The sequence below is a fragment of the Durio zibethinus genome, chromosome 15, assembly GCF_047325235.1.
Source record: "Durio zibethinus cultivar Kanyao isolate XHJ-2024 chromosome 15, ASM4732523v1, whole genome shotgun sequence".
Taxonomy (NCBI): Eukaryota; Viridiplantae; Streptophyta; class Magnoliopsida; order Malvales; family Malvaceae; genus Durio; species Durio zibethinus.
The window spans coordinates 4,611,043-4,633,803 of NC_143176.1; the positions used below are offsets into that span (position 1 = coordinate 4,611,043).

The 22,761-nt window shown below is 32.9% G+C and overlaps 4 protein-coding genes across 6 annotated transcripts; 3 read left to right on the forward strand and 1 right to left on the reverse strand.

The window, feature by feature from the left end:
• The first annotated feature begins 3,747 nt into the window (after positions 1–3,747).
• On the forward strand, positions 3,748–6,697 carry LOC111302298 (vesicle-associated protein 4-1-like). The gene is made up of 7 exons (XM_022898228.2): positions 3,748–4,182; positions 4,276–4,346; positions 4,597–4,678; positions 4,786–4,904; positions 5,764–5,841; positions 5,947–6,066; positions 6,163–6,697. The coding sequence occupies exons 1-7, from the start codon at positions 3,930–3,932 to the stop codon at positions 6,220–6,222; spliced, it is 783 nt and encodes a 260-aa protein (XP_022753963.2). The 5' UTR covers positions 3,748–3,929; the 3' UTR covers positions 6,223–6,697.
• Positions 6,698–7,122: 425 nt separating this feature from the next.
• On the reverse strand, positions 7,123–9,911 carry LOC111302300 (uncharacterized). The gene is made up of 2 exons (XM_022898229.2): positions 8,911–9,911; positions 7,123–7,765 (listed from the first exon to the last, which is right to left on the reverse strand). The coding sequence occupies exons 1-2, from the start codon at positions 9,376–9,378 to the stop codon at positions 7,406–7,408; spliced, it is 828 nt and encodes a 275-aa protein (XP_022753964.1). The 5' UTR covers positions 9,379–9,911; the 3' UTR covers positions 7,123–7,405.
• A 492-nt stretch (positions 9,912–10,403) lies between these two features.
• Positions 10,404–12,173, forward strand: LOC111302301 (uncharacterized). Its single transcript, XM_022898230.2, has 2 exons — positions 10,404–11,427; positions 11,579–12,173. The coding sequence occupies exons 1-2, from the start codon at positions 11,290–11,292 to the stop codon at positions 11,729–11,731; spliced, it is 291 nt and encodes a 96-aa protein (XP_022753965.2). The 5' UTR covers positions 10,404–11,289; the 3' UTR covers positions 11,732–12,173.
• Positions 12,174–14,331: 2,158 nt separating this feature from the next.
• On the forward strand, positions 14,332–22,587 carry MRE11 (DNA repair and meiosis protein (Mre11)). Of its 3 annotated transcripts, none has more exons than XM_022897493.2 (23): positions 14,332–14,544; positions 14,697–14,744; positions 14,820–14,955; positions 15,104–15,261; positions 15,633–15,723; positions 16,045–16,164; positions 16,247–16,315; positions 16,422–16,513; positions 16,700–16,802; positions 16,889–16,996; positions 17,082–17,144; positions 17,240–17,311; positions 17,429–17,506; positions 18,306–18,368; positions 18,469–18,529; positions 19,510–19,592; positions 19,971–20,084; positions 20,377–20,454; positions 20,636–20,707; positions 20,845–21,101; positions 21,454–21,565; positions 21,810–22,010; positions 22,204–22,587. In XM_022897493.2, exons 2-23 carry the CDS (start codon positions 14,725–14,727, stop codon positions 22,234–22,236), a joined length of 2,184 nt encoding a protein of 727 aa, XP_022753228.2. In that variant the 5' UTR covers positions 14,332–14,544; positions 14,697–14,724; the 3' UTR covers positions 22,237–22,587. The 3 variants fall into 3 exon arrangements, with proteins under 3 accessions (XP_022753228.2, XP_089600566.1, XP_022753229.2); XM_022897494.2 differs by having other exon boundaries at positions 14,373–14,544; positions 14,686–14,744; XM_089744440.1 differs by lacking the exon at positions 18,306–18,368 and having other exon boundaries at positions 14,371–14,544.
• Positions 22,588–22,761: the final 174 nt, after the last annotated feature.

A 22,761-nucleotide genomic window follows, 5' to 3' on the forward strand; every position in this document is an offset into this window, starting at 1 on the left:
GTACTTTTAACTAGTGTCTTTGAGCAGCTGTTAACAGAAACCGTAATAATATAATAAAAAAACTATCAATTAATATTTCCTATTTTTTTTTCACAAAATACTTGGTACAACTATAAAAATCAAAGACAGTCCAACTAAACGAAACAATTGGGGGTGGGGGGGGGGGGGGGTCGTTAGAATTGTATATTAAATAGTATTTCATTATTAAGGAGCAAGGACTTGTTTGGTAAGATATATGGTCTTAACCTCTGACATGTGTTTTGTCTACAATAAATTTCTTGGTCCTAGAATTTTCGAGCCCTTTTAACACGATCAAAATAAAAAATAAAAAATAAAAAATAAATATATAAATTTAATTTATAATTTAAAATATGATACCATGTTATGATATAAAAATAATATAAATAAAAAATATAAAAATAATATAATTTACATTTTTAAAAATAAATTATAAATAAATTTAATTAAAAAAATTATATTTTATATTTTTATATCGATACTAATTATAATATATAATTTTTTATATAAAATATGATATAAATATAATATATTACATAATTTGATAACATAAATTATCAAATTTAATTTGACGATTCGACCAAAGAGAGATCGTAATAAAAACAAACCCTTCAATTCAGACATTAATTATGTTTCCATTAATATAGTCCCTTGGTCAATTGTTTAGTTTTGATGGAATCCAATAACAAAATAACACGATAAAAATTTCTTTTCATTTGTCATTCAAATGAAGTAACATTTTGGATGTTTCCTTGAATTATAAGATACCGACTTCAAATTTATCTCATGCATGATAATATTAATAATGAATTTTTAGTTGTACTACGGTACAAAATTTTCACATGCAAACTTTTTATTTATTCGGTTTATGGGTATAAAGTAATATCAATTGTTCAACCAAGTCCTAGTTTGTATTTGATGAAATAGGCTAGGAGATTGATTTTTAAAAAATATATATTAAAAAATTATTTGATACACTAAAAATAAAATTTTTTATTTACACAAACAAAATTAAAATGATGACATATATTTTATTTTTTAAATTATACTAAAAAATATATGTTATCATCTCAACTTCACTTGTAAAATTAAAAAAATCACAATACATTAATTAGACATTAAAATTGTTGGTATTCAACAAATTATTTTTTGAATTTTTTTAATATAGAAATTTATAATATAAAAAATATATATTGCTTCAAGTAGGTGTATATGGAAGAGTAAAAATAAAGCATAAAACAATACTTCATCCAATGATGAATGTGAGCCAAGTTCAAACTTGGATAATATCAAAACTGGTATATAGCAGTTGGAATTTTATGCAATAATTGTGCAGTACAGACAAAGGGCCACTGCTTATACGTGTGTTTGGTGGCCAACAAAAATGCCCTAGCCAGGCAGGCTCAAACCTACACCTCTTGAATCTACTTGAATTGATCTAGTTCATGTAATGTGATTGAATAAAGAAAATTCTGCAATATTCTTTAGGATGGCATGATAAGATTAGTTGGCTCATAATGCATACCAGCTTTCTGATTTGAGCAAGGGGTGAATTGAATTTTGATCTTTGATCCAAATTAAATTTTATTTTTTGAACATAAAGATTAAATATGTGTTAATAGTTGAATCAAATTATTAATTACGTAACGTAAACGAAAACCTTGAATCTAATAAGGAAGTATATTTGTTAAATTACAGATAGAAATGTGTGATACAAGCATGTATTAAAATAGTCATAACAAGCGTGACCAAGATAAGAACAAATAAGTAGGGAGGTACAATTATATGATTATTAAAATGTAATGTCTCATGATTAAAATATTCAAAAAGCTCTTGATTTAGTTTTTTTTAATACATGTTTTTATATTTTGATTTATATTTAAATAAGCACTTATTTCAAATGAAAAATTAATTTATATTAAAGGTTTATTTAGTTATAAATTAAATGATTAAAAATTTATTTAGATATAAATTAAAAACTAATAGTTTATTTAAATGTAAATTAAAAATTAACTACTTATTTAAATAAAATAAAATACATAAATTTATCTAAATAAAATGATAAAATTCACTCTTTTTTTTTTTTGTTATTGTAACCATCTTTATTTAAACCATAAATATTTTGCTCAATCCAAAGCAAAAATAAAAAAAAAAAACTGCTTATTAACTAATCCCTAAAAGAAATTAAAAACTTTCCATGTTTCATTGACTTTGTGCAAATAAGTACAAAACAAAACCATATGTCAGTAAAAATTCAAATTATGTTATTATATCAGTTTTTTATTTATTTCTTTTAAATTTAAATTCAATTGGATTAATGTTCCATTTAGGTGGATGAAGAAATTGGTTCGTGTGAAAATGAAACAATAGTAACAGTAAAATTAATTATTATAATAATAAAATTAAAATTAATGATGAAAATATGTAATTGAATATAAATATAATAAAATCACATGAGATTATATATGATAATCGATTATATTATTAAATATAATCGATTGTTATAATTAAAATATGTCTTCAATTCTAGCTAAAACAATCGACTATTTTAAGATCCATTGAACCACCTACCCTTCTCTTTCTAACATCCAATTGAATAGGGAAGATAATTGAAAACCTTCAACCACGTTATAAAGGTGTTATCTAGAGGTGTAATCGAATTGAATCGAATAAAATTGAGTTGATAAAATAAAAAATTTGAGTTCGAGCTTGACTCACAATTCGAGATTCGATATTCGGTTCGAACTCGATCGAATTTTATTTTTTAAGCGCGAGTTCGATTCGTGATCGAATTCAAGATACTCGAACTCACTCAATTAAACTCGATTAATATGTAAAAATAAGCTCGATTTGTATATTCGACAAAAGTTTGATTATTTATGCTCGAACTCGAACTCAAATTTGGACTCGAAATATTTTATTAATTAAAATAATAAAAATATATTTAAATATAAAAATTCGATTAGGCTCGTGAGCTACTCGAATCGAATATAAAAATACTCAAATTCGACTAGATCAATAAGTCGAGCTACTCGAACTCGAATTCGACTCGATAATAATAAAATCAAATTCGAATTTTCTTCGAATCAAACCTAAATAGCTTAATAATACTAATGTATCATTTACACTTCTAATATTATCTAAATATATCTCATCTAAGGTGGAATAGAATCAAACACACCCTTACCATCAAACATAAATAGTTTATAGCTCACATACAATTAAAATATTTTAATCGATATTTTAAATTTTAAAAAAAAATTTAAAAATTTTTAGCTTATTTTCACAATATCTTACAGAAAAAATTAAAATTCTTATTCTACCTTCGTAATAAAAGAGTCACATATATTTATAGCCCCTAAAAAATTATTCAACCAATTAATTCTTAATTTTGCAACCAACCATTTTGTCTTGAACAAACAAAAAATCCCAACTAACCCACTAACGAACATAGCCTTGCAAATGCGCCTTTTCATTTTTTTCCATCTTTCACCTATATTTATTTAATATTTCAAAAAGAAAATTTAATATGACGAAAATACCCTTAATGTTGATGTTAATGAGTTTGTACCTTGAAGCCAAAAGTACCCTTGGAAATTTAACTATATGACATGAATACCTCGAAGTACAGTCACGTCAGCCGCGGATGCCAAATTGAAATTAAGTAATTAGATAAAAAATTTCAAATCCGAGCCGGGTTTAAATTCTGCGAGGGTGTAGCCACTTTGCATGTCTAAAATCACAAAAAAAAAGAAAAAGGATAATCCAAAATTAAAATAATAAATATTTTATAAAAAAGGAAACCAAGGCAAAAGATTCAATACCTCGAGATTTTTTATTTCCTTTTTTTAGCGACGACAAAGGGTGGCTACTTTACAGCCATACTCGACGGGCTAACTTTGCGGCAGCACATGGCGATTGCCGACCGGAAGCAGAGGAGCTCCGAGAGGAAGATGTTTTGTCTCTGTCCGTTTTGGCAAACTTCCGCCACGGCGAATAACTCTTCCTCATCTTCCTCCACTCAAAACCTCAACCACAACGGTAACCGCCATTCGGAGACGGTTACCGCCAAGCGCTCCAAAATCGTTACTTCTATTGCCAGATCGCTTCTCCCTCCTCGGCGCCGGCTTCTCCTCGATCCTGCTAATAACCTTTACTTCCCTTGTGCGACCCCGCTTTGCTTAGCCGTTGCTTCGTAACTTTGTTTAAGCTAAATTTCTATAATCTTTTAATTTTTCAAATCGTTTTTAATTTTAGATGAGCCTGGAACTCAGGCGAGAAGTGCGATCAGGATGAAGAACACTAGTAAATCTCACGTGGCTTTCAAGGTAAATTTAAATTATTAATTTTTTATTTACCTTTCTTGTTTTTTACGTCAAAATTTACTGTAATTTACACTTTTTTTAAAAAAAATTATATTCCCACTATCAATTAAAATTAGGCTTCTCGCAACAGTTAAAAAGGTTGTCCTCTAAAATATAATATTAATTTTACATTTAATAGCATAATCTTTGATAATTTTATTGAATTATCTGGTTGTTTTACTTTAATTAATTAATTTTTGTTTATTATTTATAGTTTCAAACTACTGCACCGAAGAGTTGTTTTATGCGTCCACCTGGTGGCATTTTGGCGCCAGGGGAAAGCATTATCGCGACTGGTAATAAAATCTCTCAGCGCGACTTTCTTTTTTCTGTTTTTTAAGATTTTCTTATAATAATTTGTTTGTGTTATGTGTTTGTTTTTGTTTTCATTTGTTGTGGACAGTGTTTAAATTTGTGGAGCGTCCGGAAAATGATGAGGCTCAAGTTGATTTAAAGAGTAAAGTTAAATTTAAGATAATGAGTTTGAAGGTGACAGCTGGGGTGGATTTCTTGCCTGAGCTTGTAAGTCAGTAATCTTCTTGCTTGTTATATATGTTTTCCGTTTGTTGTTTAGTTCAATGGAGGCCCTGTTCTGTTAGCATTTCATTAGTATGAATGGATGAATTCGAATTGAAATTTTCGGATGGTTGAAGATATTGAAGTGGAAATATTTATTAAGTTGGTACTGTAGTTGGTTGCTCATAGTTGGGTAAAGTGAGATTTGCTTATCTCCAAGGAATTGGTGGTTAGAAAACACATCTTTCATGAGTAGTCTGCTTGGGATCCTATCATCTACTGAATTTGCATTCTTTATGCACAGCATTGTCCTTTTTTTCTGACCATTGTCAGAGCAGTGCCTAGTTTGGAAGAAGAGTTTTATCTAGTCACTAGGAAGAAGAGTTTTATCTAGCCATGTTATACCTTCTTTTTAAAACGTCTGCATAATATAAATTCAGTCACAAGTTGCAACAGGAAAATGTGGTTTTTGGTAACTTTTAATTGAAATGGTACTAATTATAGGATAGAGTGCATTAATGTGAAGTGCCCGATAAATTCAATTGTACTGGTTTTGTGGTTTTGTCCGAAATCAATCTTACATGATAGGTTGCCATGTTAGCTGATGCGGGCATGTGCTATAGATCCTTTAAAACGTAAGATTTTCCTTAGACTATTTAAATTTTCGTAGTATTTCTTTTTATTTAATGCCTAATCGGCTTTTTGGTTATGTTTTATTGTTGTTTTAATCTAAATTTGTACATTGTTGAACTTGTGAGTATTTTAGTCATGCTATTCATGTTTATGTTAGTTTGATGTTGATTCCTGCTAAACTTAAGACAATGGTGCTAACACAGAACTTTTGATTATGCCTTCTGTTGTACAGTTTGATGAACAAAGGGATCAAGTGGCTGTAGAACGAATTTTGCAGGTTGTATATCTAGAAGTGGAACGGCCTAGCCCTGTAAGTAGAATAGAATTGTTTTAGTAGCGTTTTGCTTTCTGCAATACAGAGCTCCTTGATTGACTCCTTGAATGCCATATAATTCTATTCTTCTTGTTTCTTAAGGCATTGGAGAAACTTAGGCGTCAGTTGGCTGAGGCTGAGGCTGCTTTTGAAGCACGCAAGAAACCTTCCCCAGACACAGGTCCCCGGGTAATTGGGGAAGGTCTTGTAATTGATGAATGGGTAATCAACCATTGATATAATCATCTCACAAGAGTGCTCGATTTTCCTTTTCTTCCTTACTATTTTACTTACATTTGATGATTTGACTATTTTCAGAAAGAGAGAAGGGAGAAATACCTGGCACGTCAGCAAGTTGAAGCGATAGTTTCAACATGAAGTGTTGTTTGCTTTGGCTGTAAGTGCTTTTTTTCTTCTTTGGTGTAAAAGGATGCATCATTTGAACCCCTCAATTTGCGGCTCTCTAGGGGATAGAAGAAGGTGAAGGGATGAGTTGATTGCCAAGTTCCTGTAGAGGACAACAATGTGTTCTCACGCCATTATTCACATTTGAACAGTGGAAAGGTCAAGGTACCCTACTCTTAGGCTAAAGCCATCCTACTTGTAGATAATGGGTTTTTGTTTTGTCTTGAAAATAAATGCAAGGCACAATGCGATATCGTATTATTGTTTCGTGTTTAGCCTCTTTTTCTTTTATGCAATATTGCCTCGGTTTTTTTGATGCAATATTTGATTAAAGTCATAGCCATAGAATTCTCTAGGGTCGTCCATACCTTGAGATTGTATCTGGACAAGCATGAATTTTGCTCTGTTTTGAAGTGATATGTATTTTATTCTCTGTATATTTTTGGTACACCGCAAGCTCTTGTGCATATTAAATTCATATATGGTTTCGTCAAAATTTTAAATTATGTTTTTTTTTTAAATTATTTATTATTTTTGTATATATGATTTATTGTATTTAAAATTATCAAATTTACATAAAATTTTAAATATATTTAACTAATAAAGTGGAGAGATAAAAGTAATAATATGATATTGAAATTATACAAAATTTAATAATAAAAATACATTTGGAATTGATAATTTTAGGACTCATGTTAAAATCATGACAGCCGCAATGCCATATCCTTTTCTCAATGACTTTTTCAATAAGCCAATTGAAATCAACAACATATATATCTGAAAGGGACTGTCATACTAGCCCTCAACCGCCTTATATGCTATCCGTCTACAATTTTGAAGATCATGTCTTTTTAACAAAAAGACACGATTTTCATGATTTTTGTATTGTATTATAAATTGTCGGATTTATTGTTTGGACTGTCTTAATTTTGTCCAACTGCGATAGTAAATATAGGTAAATTATAAAAAGATTGGCAAAGGTTAAAAGAATCGTATGATGAAAGCAAATGTTTGTCTCCATATCCTAAAACATAAAACGAGGAATAAGAAACGAAAACAAAAGGAAAATAAATGAATACCTAAGCAGAACACATCCTGTACATAATTGCCTAAAAATTGTAGCCACAACACAATATGTCCATTAAATTCAATATTTTTACACATCATCTGGCAGTTGAAAGTTCTGTGAACCGAAAATTTGGTGGGAGCTGTTTTGAACAAAGACAGCAATAGAACATTTGTTGCTATTGAAACCATCCCATAGAGTGAAAGTAACAGTTCCTGAGACTGTCTTCTTGGGCGACATGTCTTTGACAGTGCAGAGCTTTTCAAGCTTCCTAACCACAAAATCATTGGACAGGACTTTCCCTTTGTTCTCTCCCGCAGGGCAGTCATTCACCAATCCGCTTTCGTATAATGCCACCATAACATTGACACCATTGTTGTCTACCTTGGACCTCAAAGCTCCAGTTAGGGTCACTTGCAAGGACTCTGATGTAGGCCTTTGGAAATTAGCCTGTTACAGACAAAATGTGCATGATGACCACTTTCTTCACTAGCGAATTTTACATGCTCTTAACTCTTTATTTGATATTTCAGAAGAATTAGGGGTGTCATCGAGCCCAATTGAATTGATACACTGCCAGACTTGAGCTCGACTCGAGTCAATAGTCTAATTAACTAAAGAAAGAGTTGGCAGATTCATTAAATGTGAATTTATGATAGGTTAGACCTATGGTTTTCGATAAATAGCTACCTTGGTCTTGCAGTTCAACAACAATAGCAGAAGGAAAATGGAAGTTTTCTAACACAAATGGCCATCTGTTGAAGGTGATGAACAGAAAGAAATGAGGGAGTGTGGACTGGGAGCGAATGTGTAATAATCCAATTCTCTTTATAGTGAATTAGGTCTGAAAAAGAACAAAATAAAGATACTATGGCAAACCAACCCATGTGTTCCACCACCAAGATCTATTATTGCTTGCCAAACTTAGCTCAACCATTTCATTTTAGGGACTTTACAATGTATATTTCTCTTCATTTGATCCATAAGAAAAAAAATCGAAAATCTGATGCTCATCAAATTCTCTTTATGTGAAAGGTTAATAATTAGAGACAATTTTTTTTTTTTTTTTACGAAGGAGGTCACAATTTAAGAATAAAAAAAGGAGATTATAGATGTTGAGATTTGAACGGATGACACCTTGTGACAGCATGAACCAAGTGAGATAAATTCCGGATTCAAAGACATATCTCTTCCATAATAGTACTGTCATTAGAAAATCAATGTTGCATATTGTTCAAAATATATTGTTTACCCAATATTTTAGATAGTATTTCCATAAAATTCCTTAATTTTCCTAAAGCCTATAATTTTCCATTATGGTTTCATGATTTCTTACCAAAGTTTGAAGATCAAGCCCCTTAGTTAATCATTTCATTGCACAGAGGAACCACTTCCTAAAATTACTGCATTTCTAATTTCTTTCCCCAATTAGTTTATGGAATCCACAGAGTCCAGACCAGAATGAGCAAAAACCTCACAGATTGTAACAAAGGGCTAGATCTAGAATTCATTATTACAAACATAGAATAATGCAATTCTTCATTCAAAAAAATATGAAAAACAAAGAAAAGACCAACAAAAAACCCAATACAAACCTGGAATGTTGGAGCAGGGAACCTGGGAGCACTAGCAATGTTGGATAACAAAGCATCTTCCTCATTTGCCACACACTGAGCGCTGCCTTGAACCACAACCTGAGGTGTAAACATGGTGTCAAGCCTCAAGGCCTCTACATAAGCCTTTTGTCTCACTGTCCATTGGCTTGAGCCATAAGGGTCTTTCCATCCCATGTAATCCCAGTAATCAACATGATAAGCCAACACAATCACCGGTGCATCCAGCTGAAAGTCCCCCCTCCCCAACCTGGACAACAGCAGCTCCGCCGCCAGTGATGTGGCGCATCCCTGTGAAGAGAACAACTCCACCAGGATTGGCCCTTCAGCCGATGATGATGCTGCTGCGTCAACCACTGTTCCATTGGTTTTTCCATGTGCATGGACTTCATTTCCTGATGAAGTTGAAGACGAACCCCTGCAAAAACAGGTGAAGAGACGGCGCCCCATATTAACCTGCTGCGTCTCTTTCTCAGGGATGGCCTAATGGTGGTCTATCAGCTCACAGCGAGGGAGAGAGATTGATCAGAATGTGTATTTATTAGTATATATGTGATATATGAATATCACAGTAATATTTAGTAAAATAAACAGAAATAAAAAGAAAGTTCTTTGGGGGACAAAGAAAAAAAAACAGTTTTTATTATGGTAACTTGAAAGAGTGGTAGGGAGGCAAATGTGGCGAGGAAGATGCCAAGAAGTGTTGGAGGGTTTTGAATGTTTCTATTTTTTTTTTCTATTTTTGAAGTTATTTTTTCCTTACATGGGTGAAGACAGGTGGGAGAATCTTATTGGATATGGTTGCCTTACGGACACAAAGGTGTGGTGACACGTTGTCTTTCTGTCAGCGTTGGGTTGGATGTCAATGGGGATTGAGCACCAGCCGTCACCAACAGGCTAACATTACATTTTGAGACAGTGCAGAAGTCTTAACATTTTGGTTGAGTTCCTGTCATTGTTTTTGATTTTACCATCCTAACATGATATCTACTACTACATTTGTTATTTGTGAATTTGTTTTTCAGTGCAAAGTGGGTTAGAACAATTTGTTCTGATGGTCAAGTGATTGGCTATTTTGGCTTCCGGATCATATATATCACTTAAAAAATTGAGTGGCTCTGGATTCAGGAGAGCTGGCATTCCCCTTCATGGGCTTGGATGGTTAAGTTTTGGCAAAACTAAAAATTTGAAGCAGCCAATGTTCACATTTGGCCCTGCCTTTTACAAAAGTTGCTCATTTTATCAATAGCAACCAAAGAAAAAGAGAGAGAAATTAGCATCTTTGGGTTTATTTTTTTTCTTGGACTCTCATTGCTATCAGAAAGGAACCAAATCCCGTAAACAGCAGTGGCCGACATAAATCTTGTGAGCTAGCATTTTGAAATTGGAATTAGTCAATTTTTCCAATTTCTTGTTTTACACGTATTTAATGCAAAATAGACATGCAAATACACAAATTGTTGAATCTGCTATAATAACTTGTTAAGAATAGCTTAGAATCTAAACAATTAAGTAGCTAGACAGTCTATATTTCTTAAATAATAAGTGGATGCTGATATCTCTCCTCAACTCACCATAAAATGGCATTTGAATTTTCATCTTTTCACAGTACCTAAAAAATTCAGGAACTCAGAGACCAGATTAGAAAGTTGGGAGTATATCGATTTGGCTATTTGCTTATTGTACCGTCCCTGGGGCCTAGCCTCCACTGTCTTTTGCATTTTTCTGCAGATTTGTTCTTTACCATAAACTTAAAGCCCTAACCAATAAACTCAATTTCTCATTGTCTAGGAATGGATTGTCCTATCTAATTTTCCCAACAGAAAATTTCTCATTTTACAGAACTTGACAAATAAGACTATAAGGCATGAGCATCATATCTGGCTGCCTCACACATGGCTAAATCCTACTGATTAGCCACATGGAGAAATCCACGTGTACGCGATAAATGGGACCAAGCCTTGCATTGCATCCAACAGCCTCGTGACCTATTGGTAAAGTGTTGGATTCTTAATTCCTGTGAGCAGGTTCAAATCCTGATAAGTATAAAAAAAGAACCCTCCCATTCCCTTGTATACCATGTGCTGATCTCCGTAGTGGTGGCAAGCTATAAGGATTTTGCAATCAAAAGGGTCCGCTAGGTTCTGCAGTATCAAATGGCTCTTCAGCATAATTCCACAGAATCTGTTGGTCACCATAGAATCCTTGCGTGGTTGACCTATTAGCATTAGCCCTTTTGTCTCCCACTGAATGAAATCTCCACCTAATCCACAACTCAATATAAATAGACTCATTTTGCAGTGCCGTATCAGCTCAAACTTTCTTAGTAGGAAACCTTTGTGAACTTCTTGCACATTAATCATGATTGAAGGCAAGGCAGCCATTGGAGAGACTGATATGCCTGTAAACATGCAGGAGGATGCTCTTGAACTAGCTGCAAAAGCCCTCGATTTCTTCTATGTCAATGATGCTACTGAGATGGCACGCTTCATAAAGAAGGTAAAATAAACAATTAAACATGATTCCAAAGCACAAATATCTGAACATGAATGAATTGGTTCATAGCAGACTGAACCAATTTCATTACATCTGATGTATTCCATAATCTTTTGTTATGGCCTGTTCATGAAGGCTTTGGTATTTGATGCAGGAATTTGACACAACGTATGGACCGGGGTGGCAATGCATTGTAGGAACTGATTTTGGTTCGTTTATGACACACTGCTGCGGTTATTTCATTTATTTTTGCATTGGCAGCCTTGCAATTTTGCTTTTTCAGGCGTTCTGCTGTTCCAGAAGCTGAACCAACCAGTTTTCTGCTTTAGAGACAGTGAAAGCTTAGCATTTAACCTACATTTCTTTACTTCTTGTACCAACTTTAGCTGTGTAGTCCAGAAATATTATCATCAAAATTAAAGAAAGGAAGCAAAAGAAGGAAGAGTTTCAACTTCAGCAATCTATATTTACCCTTTCATTCTCAACTTGCTTTCTCCTTGCCTTTAATGGCGTAGGTTTGTGTATCAGAATCAGAAATTTGTCTAAGATACATTAGGCAGAACATTACAAGCATTTATGCTTGTTATAATAATCACTCGAGCAACGCAAGACATAAATTCCAGGCCAAGAAAGTTTAAAATCTTCGTTTAGGCGATGGCCTAGCCAATTCAGTAAGACATGTTTGTTATTCCCTGGTATCACGTGTGAATTTGACATAAACTAACACCAGAGAATATACATATGAAGCTTAATGTGGATATCCACATTAAAACCTATGAGGTATTGTTTGTTTTACCCTAAAATCTTATGATTTTGTCTTACAAAAGCACTTTACAAAGTATAAATTCAAGTATCTATATATATACCATAATAGAACTTGGTTATACTCCAATATGAGATTGGGGCATTACACTTCATTCACGAAATAACTTTGGCAAGCCATGCAAATAAGAAGACAATAAACTTCTAAATGGAGAATATGCAGCGATTTTTTTCCCTTGGAGATGAAGAAAATTTTGGTTTTCCAAAAACGAATAAATCCATTTATCCAACAAACAAAATGCATTTTTTAAATGTGGACAAGAATGTGTCCTTGTAAAAAATTTATAAACGACAGAATCCATTTCCAGAAGTAAATGCATGGTAGTAAGTTTCTTTGAAAAAAAAATGTGAAGCAACCCTGGCAGACAGTGTCAGCTAGGTGAATGCTGAAATAAGAGATCAGAATTTTTTTGGACTGACCAAATCCTTAGTTCCAATTTTATGATAAATGTTCTTCCTTGAAATATTTTCAGGATTGTAGGCAAAAACCAGAGGAATTAATGTTCAAGTTTTAACAATGCAACTGACATTGCAGGATTAGAAAATTTATCCTAATTTCTCTACTGAAATTTAGAATTGTAGGAGCCAGGGAAAAAAGGACCAGTCTATTTGAAACTGGACCCTTGGTCCTAGTAATGGATGGAAAATCCATTTGCTAGAAGAAACCTTACTATAAGCTAGTCCAACACTAAAATATTTTAAATTTTTAGATTTGGGTGATTTGTGCACATAGTATCATGACTTCATTAGCTTATTTCTTCAGAAGTTGAATCTTGGGTTCCATGCATTCAACCTCAATGAATTTGAAAATAAGAGCTATCTTGGAAATAATTAAAAAAACCCAAAATGTTGTGTTGACACATTTAACAGCTTCAGCTTCCAGGCCAAATGCCTCAGTCGTTTCAAGAGTTACGAGATTTGAAGAAGGCGGAAGCCTTTCAATAAAGGGTCTGCAAAGCCACCATAACAAGAGTTCGTGTAATTAACCAAATTTTAATCGATGCAGTATTAAATTTAAATTCGAATTTAACTTGAAATTCGATATTTGAAACTTAATCCAAATTTAATCAAAATTTATTTTTTTAATTCGAAATAGATGTCAAGTTACTCAAATTTATTATATTAGATTTGATTAATATATAAAAATAAATTCAATTCTTATATTTAACAAAAACTCGATTATTTATGTTCAAAATCGAGCTTGAAATATCTTATTAATTAAAATAATAAAAATATAAAAATTTTATTAGACTTACAAGTTATTTAAAAAAAATATAAAAATATTCAAATTTAATTTAATCAATAAATCAAATTATTTAAATTTAAATTCGATTCCATAATAATCAATTTAAATTTTATTAAATTAAATTTAAATAATTTACGAACATTAATATTTTATCTGCATCCTTACTCTTAACCACTGAAAATTTCCGGGGCCTAACATGCAGCAATATTTGACGCCATCTCCTAGAACTTGGCTACGTTGGAAATGTTCCCTAGTTATCTATAATATAATTATTAATATATCAATAAATAATTAGTTCAATTAATTAAATTTATTTTTTTATAAAAAAATTTTGAGTTTAAATTCTATCAATAATCACTTGTCGAAATCATATCGAATACACGATCTATAATCATTTGTCTTAAATTATCAAATATGATATATTTTATCTTGATTTAAAAAATTAAATAATTTATTTATCTCTAATTTTTTTTTATAAAAAAAAATTATTAATATCAACGAGTAAGAAATGTTTATGGTAAAGAAATTAATCCTGGATAGATGACTTTATTATTCTATGTTCCTTTGACTCTTCAATTTTTTTTAAAAAGCCTGTAGCACACGTATTCATAAATAAACCTAATAATTTAAATATTTATATAATATAAAATATTAACCATTTGCATGTTTATTTTATGAATTTACATTATAATTTATATCAACATATAAAATAAAAAATATAAATTTTTTTATTTTTATTAAATTTATATATAATTTTTAATATAATTTTAAAATATATGATGTATTTTTTTGATGTTGTATTTTAAATTCTGTGGAAAGTGGTCTATTTTAGATGCATAAAATCAATAAATGGGCCGGGTTCAATCCGAATTACATACCTGACCCGATCAAAACAGTCCGATTGCTTGGATCGGGTCGTTGTCTCCCCCAAAATTCTCGTCCCATTATTTCTCATTTTTTCCTCCATTCTCTTTGAAATTCCGCGCCGTTTTTCTTCCACTTTCTCAACTTCACAAAAGACTGTAAATTTTTACACTTGGTGGTATATTTTGGTATCTAATCTCATTTGTTTCTCCCTTTTTTTTTTAATTTTTCCTTTTTATTTGCTTTATTTGCTGTTGGAAATAGAGTTCTTCAGGTTTTGTATTTTGAAAATTTTTTGAAGTATTTTACTTGTTCTTCACATTTTCTAGCCGTTTTTCAGGTTTTCAATTTAGAGCTAATCTGTTGCTATGACGACCGACTCAAGGAGGTAAAAATTTATCCTTTTTATCTTTTTATCTTTTTTTTTTAATTCGAATGGAATGTAATCAAAGAGAGTTCTCAGGGACGATATTAGCAACACGCTTCGAATACTTGTAGCGACGGATTGCCATTTAGGTTATATGGAGAAAGATGAAATACGACGACACGATTCATTTCAAGCTTTTGATGAGATATGTTCAATAGCAGAGGAAAAGCAGGTTTTTTTTTTTTTTTTTAGTTTCCTTAATACTATAAGCTTGGAATTTGTTATAGTCACTACGATTTTTCCGGGAAAAAACACGGAATTTCTAGGAAAGTTCACGTTTTATTTAGTGTTACCATGCGCTAATTGTTATTTGGTATCAGGTTGACTTTTTACTCCTTGGTGGAGATCTTTTCCATGAAAATAAGCCTTCAAGGTCAACTTTAGTTAAGGCCATTGAGATTCTTCGTCGTCATTGCCTTAATGATCAACCGGTGCAGTTTCAAGTTGTTAGCGATCAGACCGTGAATTTTCCAAATACGTAACCATTCTCTCTCTTTCTCAGTGTCATGAGTTGCTGATTTATTGCCTAAATTGTATGTTATATCTTTCTTGTTCATTGCCTTATTACGTAAGGCTCAAATTTTTGTCTAGCTAGTAAATCGACATGGTGACAATCTTGTAATGACATTTGAATCATTGATTATTTGCCTTATTTTTTTCCTTGATAGATGTATTTTTTTCATGACTTAGATTTTGTGTTAATGCGATCGAAGTTAGTTTATTCACTTGTTTCCTGGATATACACTAATATCGCAGTCAAAATGCGAGTGTGCTCTTTTCGCTGATTGCTTGACCGATGTTTCAAAGATTATCACATTTAGTTTGTAACAAGCATTTCTCTTTTTTCAGATTTGGCCATGTGAATTATGAAGATCCTCACTTCAATGTTGGCTTGCCAGTGTTTAGTATTCATGGAAACCATGATGATCCTGCTGGAGTTGTAAGGAATTTATGGAAAAACGCTTTTTCCCCCTTTTTCCTTTTTTTTTCTTTTTTTTCATTTTAGAGATAAATCTTGCTTGCTCAATCTTTTCTTTTTTCGAATTTTGGTGTCCTATGCTATGTTTGTGTCATAAGTTTTCATAAATCACCAATCCCATGCCTATCTATATATATGGACTGAATAATCAAAGACAAGCCTTTCCAACCGTTTTTGCGCTATTCTTGATTTGTTAGATAATCATGTTTTTGTAGAGTGCATAAGTTTGCTGCTCTTAAAATTACTATGAGCTTTCTGCTCCTAACTGTTTATTGGTAACAGGACAACCTTTCTGCTGTTGATATACTTTCAGCATGTAACCTAGTGAACTATTTCGGGAAAATGGTTCTTGGGGGTTCAGGTGTTGGTCAGATTACTCTCTACCCTATTCTTATTAGGAAGGTCTGCTACTCATTTCGTTAAAATGAGTTACAAGAGTAATTGTGTATTCATTGGAAACCTTACATCTTTTTTTGAGTTGCAGGGCTCAACTGCTGTAGCTCTTTATGGTCTTGGGAATATTAGAGATGAACGGCTCAATAGAATGTTTCAGGTACTCTATGAGTTTACATTGAACATATTTTTACAGCTTATTAGTTTGTGACTTCCCAGATATTCAGTTATTGACCTGTTTGTGTGGTTTATATTTGGTTTCTTAGACACCCCATGCTGTGCAATGGATGCGACCTGAACCTCAAGAAGGGTATGAAGTGTCTGATTGGTTCAACATTCTGGCACTTCATCAGAACAGGTGCTGTGTGTGCGTGTGGGTGTTGCATGTCCATGTCTGTGTGTCTCATGTTAACATGTGTTCTGCTTTGTGATTGAGTCATTTCATGTATGTCCAAAAATAAAAGTGGAAAAAGAAGACATTATAGTGTAAATTCACAATTTCACATGTGTACATATTAAAACTTTTAACTAATGTTGCTTGCAGAGTGAAGATGAACCCTAAAAATGCCATAAATGAGCGCTTCTTACCACGCTTCCTGGATTTCGTAGTTTGGGGACATGAACATGAATGTCTTATTGACCCTCAGGTGCTGGAATTGGAAAATCTTTTCCATGTCTTATTGTTTATCCCTTTGAGGATGCAAAAGATTGAAGGTTCATTTCAATTTCATAGGAAGTACCAGGGATGGGATTTCACATTAGTCAACCAGGTTCCTCAGTTGCAACATCGCTGATTGATGGAGAATCAAAGCCAAAGCATGTGCTCCTTTTAGAAATTAAGGTTGTATGTTGGTGAAAGATTGGATTTGTCATTTAATCAAGCTGTATCTGTTTCTTCATTATATTTTTACACGGCTTGTTTTTAGGGAAATCAATATCGTCCGACCAAAATACCTTTGACATCAGTGAGGCCTTTCGAATATACAGAGGTAAAGCAATATCGTTTTTAATTATTTTGTAACTACCTAGAAAATGCAAGAAATACATAAGAATTCTGTTGTCTTACTCAATGTTCATGATTTAGGTTGTGTTGAAGGACGAACCTGACATTGATCCCAATGATCAGAACTCTATTCTCGAATATTTGGACAAAGTGGCAAGTCTCTTTTCTTGCATCTAATGGAGGAGCCTAACAGATTACATTTTTTAAGTATTTATGGTGGAACAAAATCCTTTTTTCAACTTTATCATGATAACTTAAATTTTGTTTTAGGTCAGCAATCTAATAGAGAAGTCCAGTAGGAAGGCTGTTAATGGATCAGACCTCAAGCTTCCATTAGTCCGAGTTAAGGTAATTTCAGCCTCTGTTTTGTAAAAAATGCTACTATGATAGCTGATTCCTACACCTAGTTTTATTTTCATCAAACAAGTTTCACCTTTGAGAGGTAGAACAGCCGTCTCTTGCCACTGCATTCTCATGTCTCTATCACATTCTCAAAGGAAATTGAAGAACAACTGATTAAGATTTCTAACTCAACTAAACCAAACAAATTCTTTTCTTAGTTTTATCTTCAGCCATGATTTCTCTTGGGCATTTGTCTTTTCAACCACCTGTATCATTTTTCCTCCTCCCTGCCTTTTCCCTTTTTTCTTTCAAATCTTCAAATCAAATTGCCTTTTTCTTTGTCCTTTTTGTTTGAAGTTTTATTCACAGAGGTGTGTCTCAGTGATGTGGTGACTGATATCAAGGATCTAACTTGAAAATTTCCATGTTGTCTAATGAGTCATGTCTCAAATCTATTACTATTTGGGAAAATTTTCGTCATTGTATCTTTCTTGCTAGCACTTCATCTTTTGGAGAATGCTTACACATCTTTTTAAACCTTTTTTCTTAGTATCATTCAGCCATAGATTCGTATTTTGGATTATAAAGCATTGTTGCATTCATTTTATTAAAAGTTTTTCATGAATTTGACCTTTCCTTACCAAGAAACTTTATTTCATTCGTAAACTTTTGTACTGATTTGGTGTACAATTTTTTATTTTATATTTTACTTGTGTGTCTTGACAATGTAAGTCATTGATTCCCAAGGAGAATGTATCTCTAGCATCCAGAGATAACCTTTTCAATTTTCTGAGTGATATAATAGGTGGATTACTCTGGATTCATGACAATAAATCCTCAAAGATTTGGGCAGAAGTATGTTGGGAAGGTATCTTGAGGCTATTGCTCATTTTGAATGAGGAATAAGGTCTAATTTTTCCTTTATTCCCTCATTCTGACACTAAATGATTAGAATTCAATGTTTGCAGGTTGCAAATCCCCAAGACATTCTTATATTCTCCAAGGCTTCTAAAAGGAGTCAGAAAGAAGGTAATTTAAGCACCCATACTTAGTTATCTAATCAATTGTTACTATTAGGGAATTTAACTGTTTACTTCCCCACCATACTTTTTAAAAAAAGAAAGGGGAAATTGGGGAGAGGGGGTGCAAACAAGTAAGTTTTTGTACAGTGTGGAACATGGGTTGCTTTCTTCCAGAGATAAACAAGCTTATGCCTGCTGAAATTAATTATATAAACCCCTAAATCTTTTGGTAAAAAGATAAGAATAGGTGGCCAGTGAAATATTATGTTACAAGGCTCATGGAGCAAAAGTCACAAACGTATACTGAAACTGCTATTGGCTTGAAAGTTTATTTTCACTTCTGAAAACTATGGCTTTGCTTGGTAGGGTGGATGGAAAATGAAAAGATAGAAAATTGAAAGAAAAGTGGAAAGATGGAAAATATATTCTCACTTTCCATTGGGGTGCGTGGTAGGAAAGATGGAAATTTTGAAAGAAAATATAATTTTCTTTCCATCAATTGCTTGGTATAGTTAAAAAATAAAAATAAATAAAATTTATATTATTTTATCATTATATCCTTTGTAAATTAAGATGAAAAGAATAACAACTAAATATGATGGACAATCTTGTAAATATGCAATACTTGACTCACACCACCGCCCTTACCTTTCCAATTTGAAATGATTTGTTTTCGTGAATAAGTATGGGAAATGATCATCTTTCCTATTTTCTTTCTTCTCACATTTCTCTTCTACCAAGCACACCCAAAATTTATTTTCTTTCGAATTTGCCACCCACCCTATCCATCCTTTAACTTTTAAACTCTACCAAGCACACCCTATCAGTTTAAGATATTATTATGAGCAATCTTTTGCTATAAGCAAGTTTTCACAACAGCATTTATATTTTCAAAGCTCTTCTGTTTTCATAATTTTATCTGCTTGATGTTAGCTTATAGAAGCATTGTATAGCGTCAGTTTACCTTTAGTTTCTTTATGATTGTAGCCAAAATTGATGATTCTGAAAGGCTTCGCCCAGAAGAATTAAATCAACAGAATATAGAAGCATTAGTTGCTGAAAATAACCTGGTAATCAAACATTATTCCCTGTTTCCTTCTTACTTGATTATTTTACATAAATCATTTAGTACTTATTTTAGTGTAGTCCTGGTGGGTACTATGCATAATGTCTCTTAAAATAATTTTCCTATGGAAAATATTTTTTATTGAAAACAAATTATGTATTTTGCATGCAATACTCAATTGCACATGATTACAAATCATGCATTCAGTGCTTTTGTATATGTAAGTTGTATCAGATTCCCAGTTTTCTTTCAGTTACTGGACTAAATGGGACTTGCATGACAGGGATCAAATATTTATCATGAATTGTTTTTGCCCTTAGCGTGGCCCTTCTTATTTGTTTTTGCCCTTAGCCTGGCCCTTCTTATCATGTCTATCTTGCAGAAAATGGAGATCCTTCCAGTCAATGACTTGGATGTTGCACTGCACAATTTTGTTAATAAGGATGACAAATTGGCTTTCTATAACTGCGTGCAATACAATCTTGAAGAAACTCGTGTAAGTATTTTATAGTCTACCCCACTATGCAGTTAAAATAACATAAAGCGGAATGTCAAAATGGGGATACAGTGCGACATAATCTTATGTTTTAATCCTTGTTTGGTTTTATGTCGACTGGATCTGCCTGTTATAAATTCTTTTTGGGTGATACAGTATGACATAATCGTATGGTTTTTTTGCTTGTTTTAGTTTGTGTGAATATTAATTAGTTTGTCACTGATTACTTCTTTTGTTCATCTTGTTCCTGTTTAATAATGTTAATGATTTCTTCACTCTTTTGATTCTACAGAACAAAATTGGAAAGGATTCAGATGCTTCAAAGTTTGAAGAGGAAGACTTAATTCTTAAAGTTGGAGAGTGCTTGGAGGCAAGGATTTTCAAGTTGATTATTCTTGATATAAATATTACTACAACCTTTTAATGCTAAAAGCAATTTGCCCAACTGCAAAAATGCTCCCTAGTCAATCATTCTTTATTGCTGGGGTAATTAGTACTTTCAGTGGACAGAAACAGTAGGCTATATTTTAATTTATTTGTTAATTTTGCAGGAACGTGTCAAGGAAAGGTCTTCACACCCTAAGGATGCCCTTCAGTTCACATCAAGTGTGCAGTCCTTTGAGGTGATCTCAATTGATATTTGCTGTGTGTTAATCAACAATAATTCCATACGTTCCACTTTCTGTTTGTTTAAAATGTTGCTTCAGGTTGCTTATATAGCATTCTCTGCATCTAAACTTCTGTTTCTTCAATATTATAGAATGTCAGGAGTAAAAATGATGCAGGAGTAGGAAGTGCAGCCTCCTTTAGTGATGATGAAGACACAGCACAGCTATTGAGCTCTGCCAATAGAGGCCGGAAAGGGTCGTTGACAGCTTCTCGATCATCTCGTGATGCCCCAGAAGTTAGTAAAAGTAAAACCTCTACCAGAGGAAGGGGTAGAGGCAGAGGCAGAGGCTCTAGTGGCTTAAAGCAGACAACTCTTGATGCTACATTGGGTTTTCGCCATTCTCAAAGGTGACACTTCTTCGATCTAACCTGTTAAAAAAGAACTTGACTTATGGCTAGAGAAATAAGTATTAGATACAGTATCAATCAATAAATTGGAAAATCTGATACCTTCTGCTGCAACTGCTAGCTCTCAATTTATTTATTGCTCAAATCTTTGTTGCTTTGTATTAATGGGGCTGCCAATATTTGCTGCTACTTGAAAATGAAAAAACTGAGCTTACCACTAGAAATATTATGTGATGTTGGAAGTATGCTGTATCTCTATCTCTATTTCACTAGAAATTTAATAATTATTTTCCTTAAAAGTTTGGACATTTGCATCACTAGCTAAGTTTCTTGGGTAATTTGCCTAATGCAGATCTGCATCAGTTGCTGCAGCGGCTGCAGTTCAAAGTATTGCTGATGATGAGGAGAACATTGACTCTGCTTCAAGTGAAGAATATGGAATTAATGAGGTTGATAACAGTTCGGTATGGACTACTTTCTCAGTCAGTTGATTTCATACACACATTCCATGCCACCTTTCTATTTCTTCTTTATGCGTAGATGCACTTTGGTCACAAACTAATGAATGATTGTCTGTTCAAACATACGTTATCCTTCAAACAAAAATCACCTATGTTATTGTCTTTGCATTGTGTTGTCCATGATAGCATAATACCATATTAAAATAATGAAACACAAAATGAATAACGTTCTTTGTATCTTTTGAAGGAAAATGATGAAATTGTTCAAGGTAAAGGACGCAAAAGAGCTGCTCCTAGGGGAAGAGGTAGAGGATCTACATCTAAGCGGGGAAGGAAATCCGATAACTCTTCAGTTCATAAAGTGTTCGTGAACAAGCATGATGATGATGATGATGATGACGATGATACTGAAGAAATTGCAAGGAGATTTAATAAGTCTCAACCTCGGGTTAGCGATTGTTCTTTTACTTCTTTTTGCTGTGTTCGGTACATATTTTGCTGTAGTCTACGACATGAAGGAAGGCCAGAAGAACTACAGAACCACGCCCACAATATCAAACTTCTTTTCCCTTCTTGCTATAGATCCCTTTACATTATTTATGGGGGTTCCATGACCAAACCTGTCTCTTTGTGTTTCTTAGGTAACAAAAAGTTATGGTGCTCTGAGAAGATAAGTGTCATCACGCCGCCACCAATGTGGTTGTGTATTGCGATGCCGATAGCACCTAGCATAGCAGATTATGCGGATAAATTGAAGATCAACATTATCCAGCTCAGTGTAAATGATTTTCAAAGGGTAATTGCATTGGGATGGCTGGTGAAGGGTATAAATCTGTATTGCCTACATTATGCTAACTTTTTGTCCGAGATTAAAAGAATGTTATCGATTAGATTTGTACGTACACCCAATGCAAGAATTTAATTGGCAAGTTAGCTAGTAGATTGTAATGTTTTGCTCATAATCAAACTGGTCGAATGTTCATTTTCCTCTTGTTTTACACTTATAAAGTAACAATCTTACTATCTGTTTAGATATCAACCTTTTGATGCGAGATTTAGGCCCCTCAACCATTGAGGTGCGAATGGGCTTTTGGTAAAAAACGTCTTTTCCAGTGCAACCTCAATCCTAAACGGGGAAAATTGTGGTTTGCTGTCGTATAGTTTAGTTTAGTTTTGCAAACACAAAAACCCCTTTGGAA

Coding starts and splice junctions, on each gene's coding strand:
- LOC111302298 (XM_022898228.2), top strand. CDS start 3,930: ATGGCGATTGCCGACCGGAAGCAGAGGAGCTCCGAGAGGAAGATGTTT. Junction 4,347..4,596: donor AATCTCACGTGGCTTTCAAG/GTAAATTTAAAT, acceptor TATTATTTATAG/TTTCAAACTACTGCACCGAA. Junction 5,842..5,946: donor AAGTGGAACGGCCTAGCCCT/GTAAGTAGAATA, acceptor TTGTTTCTTAAG/GCATTGGAGAAACTTAGGCG.
- LOC111302300 (XM_022898229.2), bottom strand. CDS start 9,378: ATGGGGCGCCGTCTCTTCACCTGTTTTTGCAGGGGTTCGTCTTCAACT. Junction 7,766..8,910: donor TCCCTGCTCCAACATTCCAG/GTTTGTATTGGG, acceptor TGTCTGTAACAG/GCTAATTTCCAAAGGCCTAC.
- LOC111302301 (XM_022898230.2), top strand. CDS start 11,290: ATGATTGAAGGCAAGGCAGCCATTGGAGAGACTGATATGCCTGTAAAC. Junction 11,428..11,578: donor TGGCACGCTTCATAAAGAAG/GTAAAATAAACA, acceptor TATTTGATGCAG/GAATTTGACACAACGTATGG.
- MRE11 (XM_022897493.2), top strand. CDS start 14,725: ATGACGACCGACTCAAGGAG. Junction 14,745..14,819: donor ATGACGACCGACTCAAGGAG/GTAAAAATTTAT, acceptor GAGAGTTCTCAG/GGACGATATTAGCAACACGC. Junction 21,566..21,809: donor ATGAGGTTGATAACAGTTCG/GTATGGACTACT, acceptor TATCTTTTGAAG/GAAAATGATGAAATTGTTCA.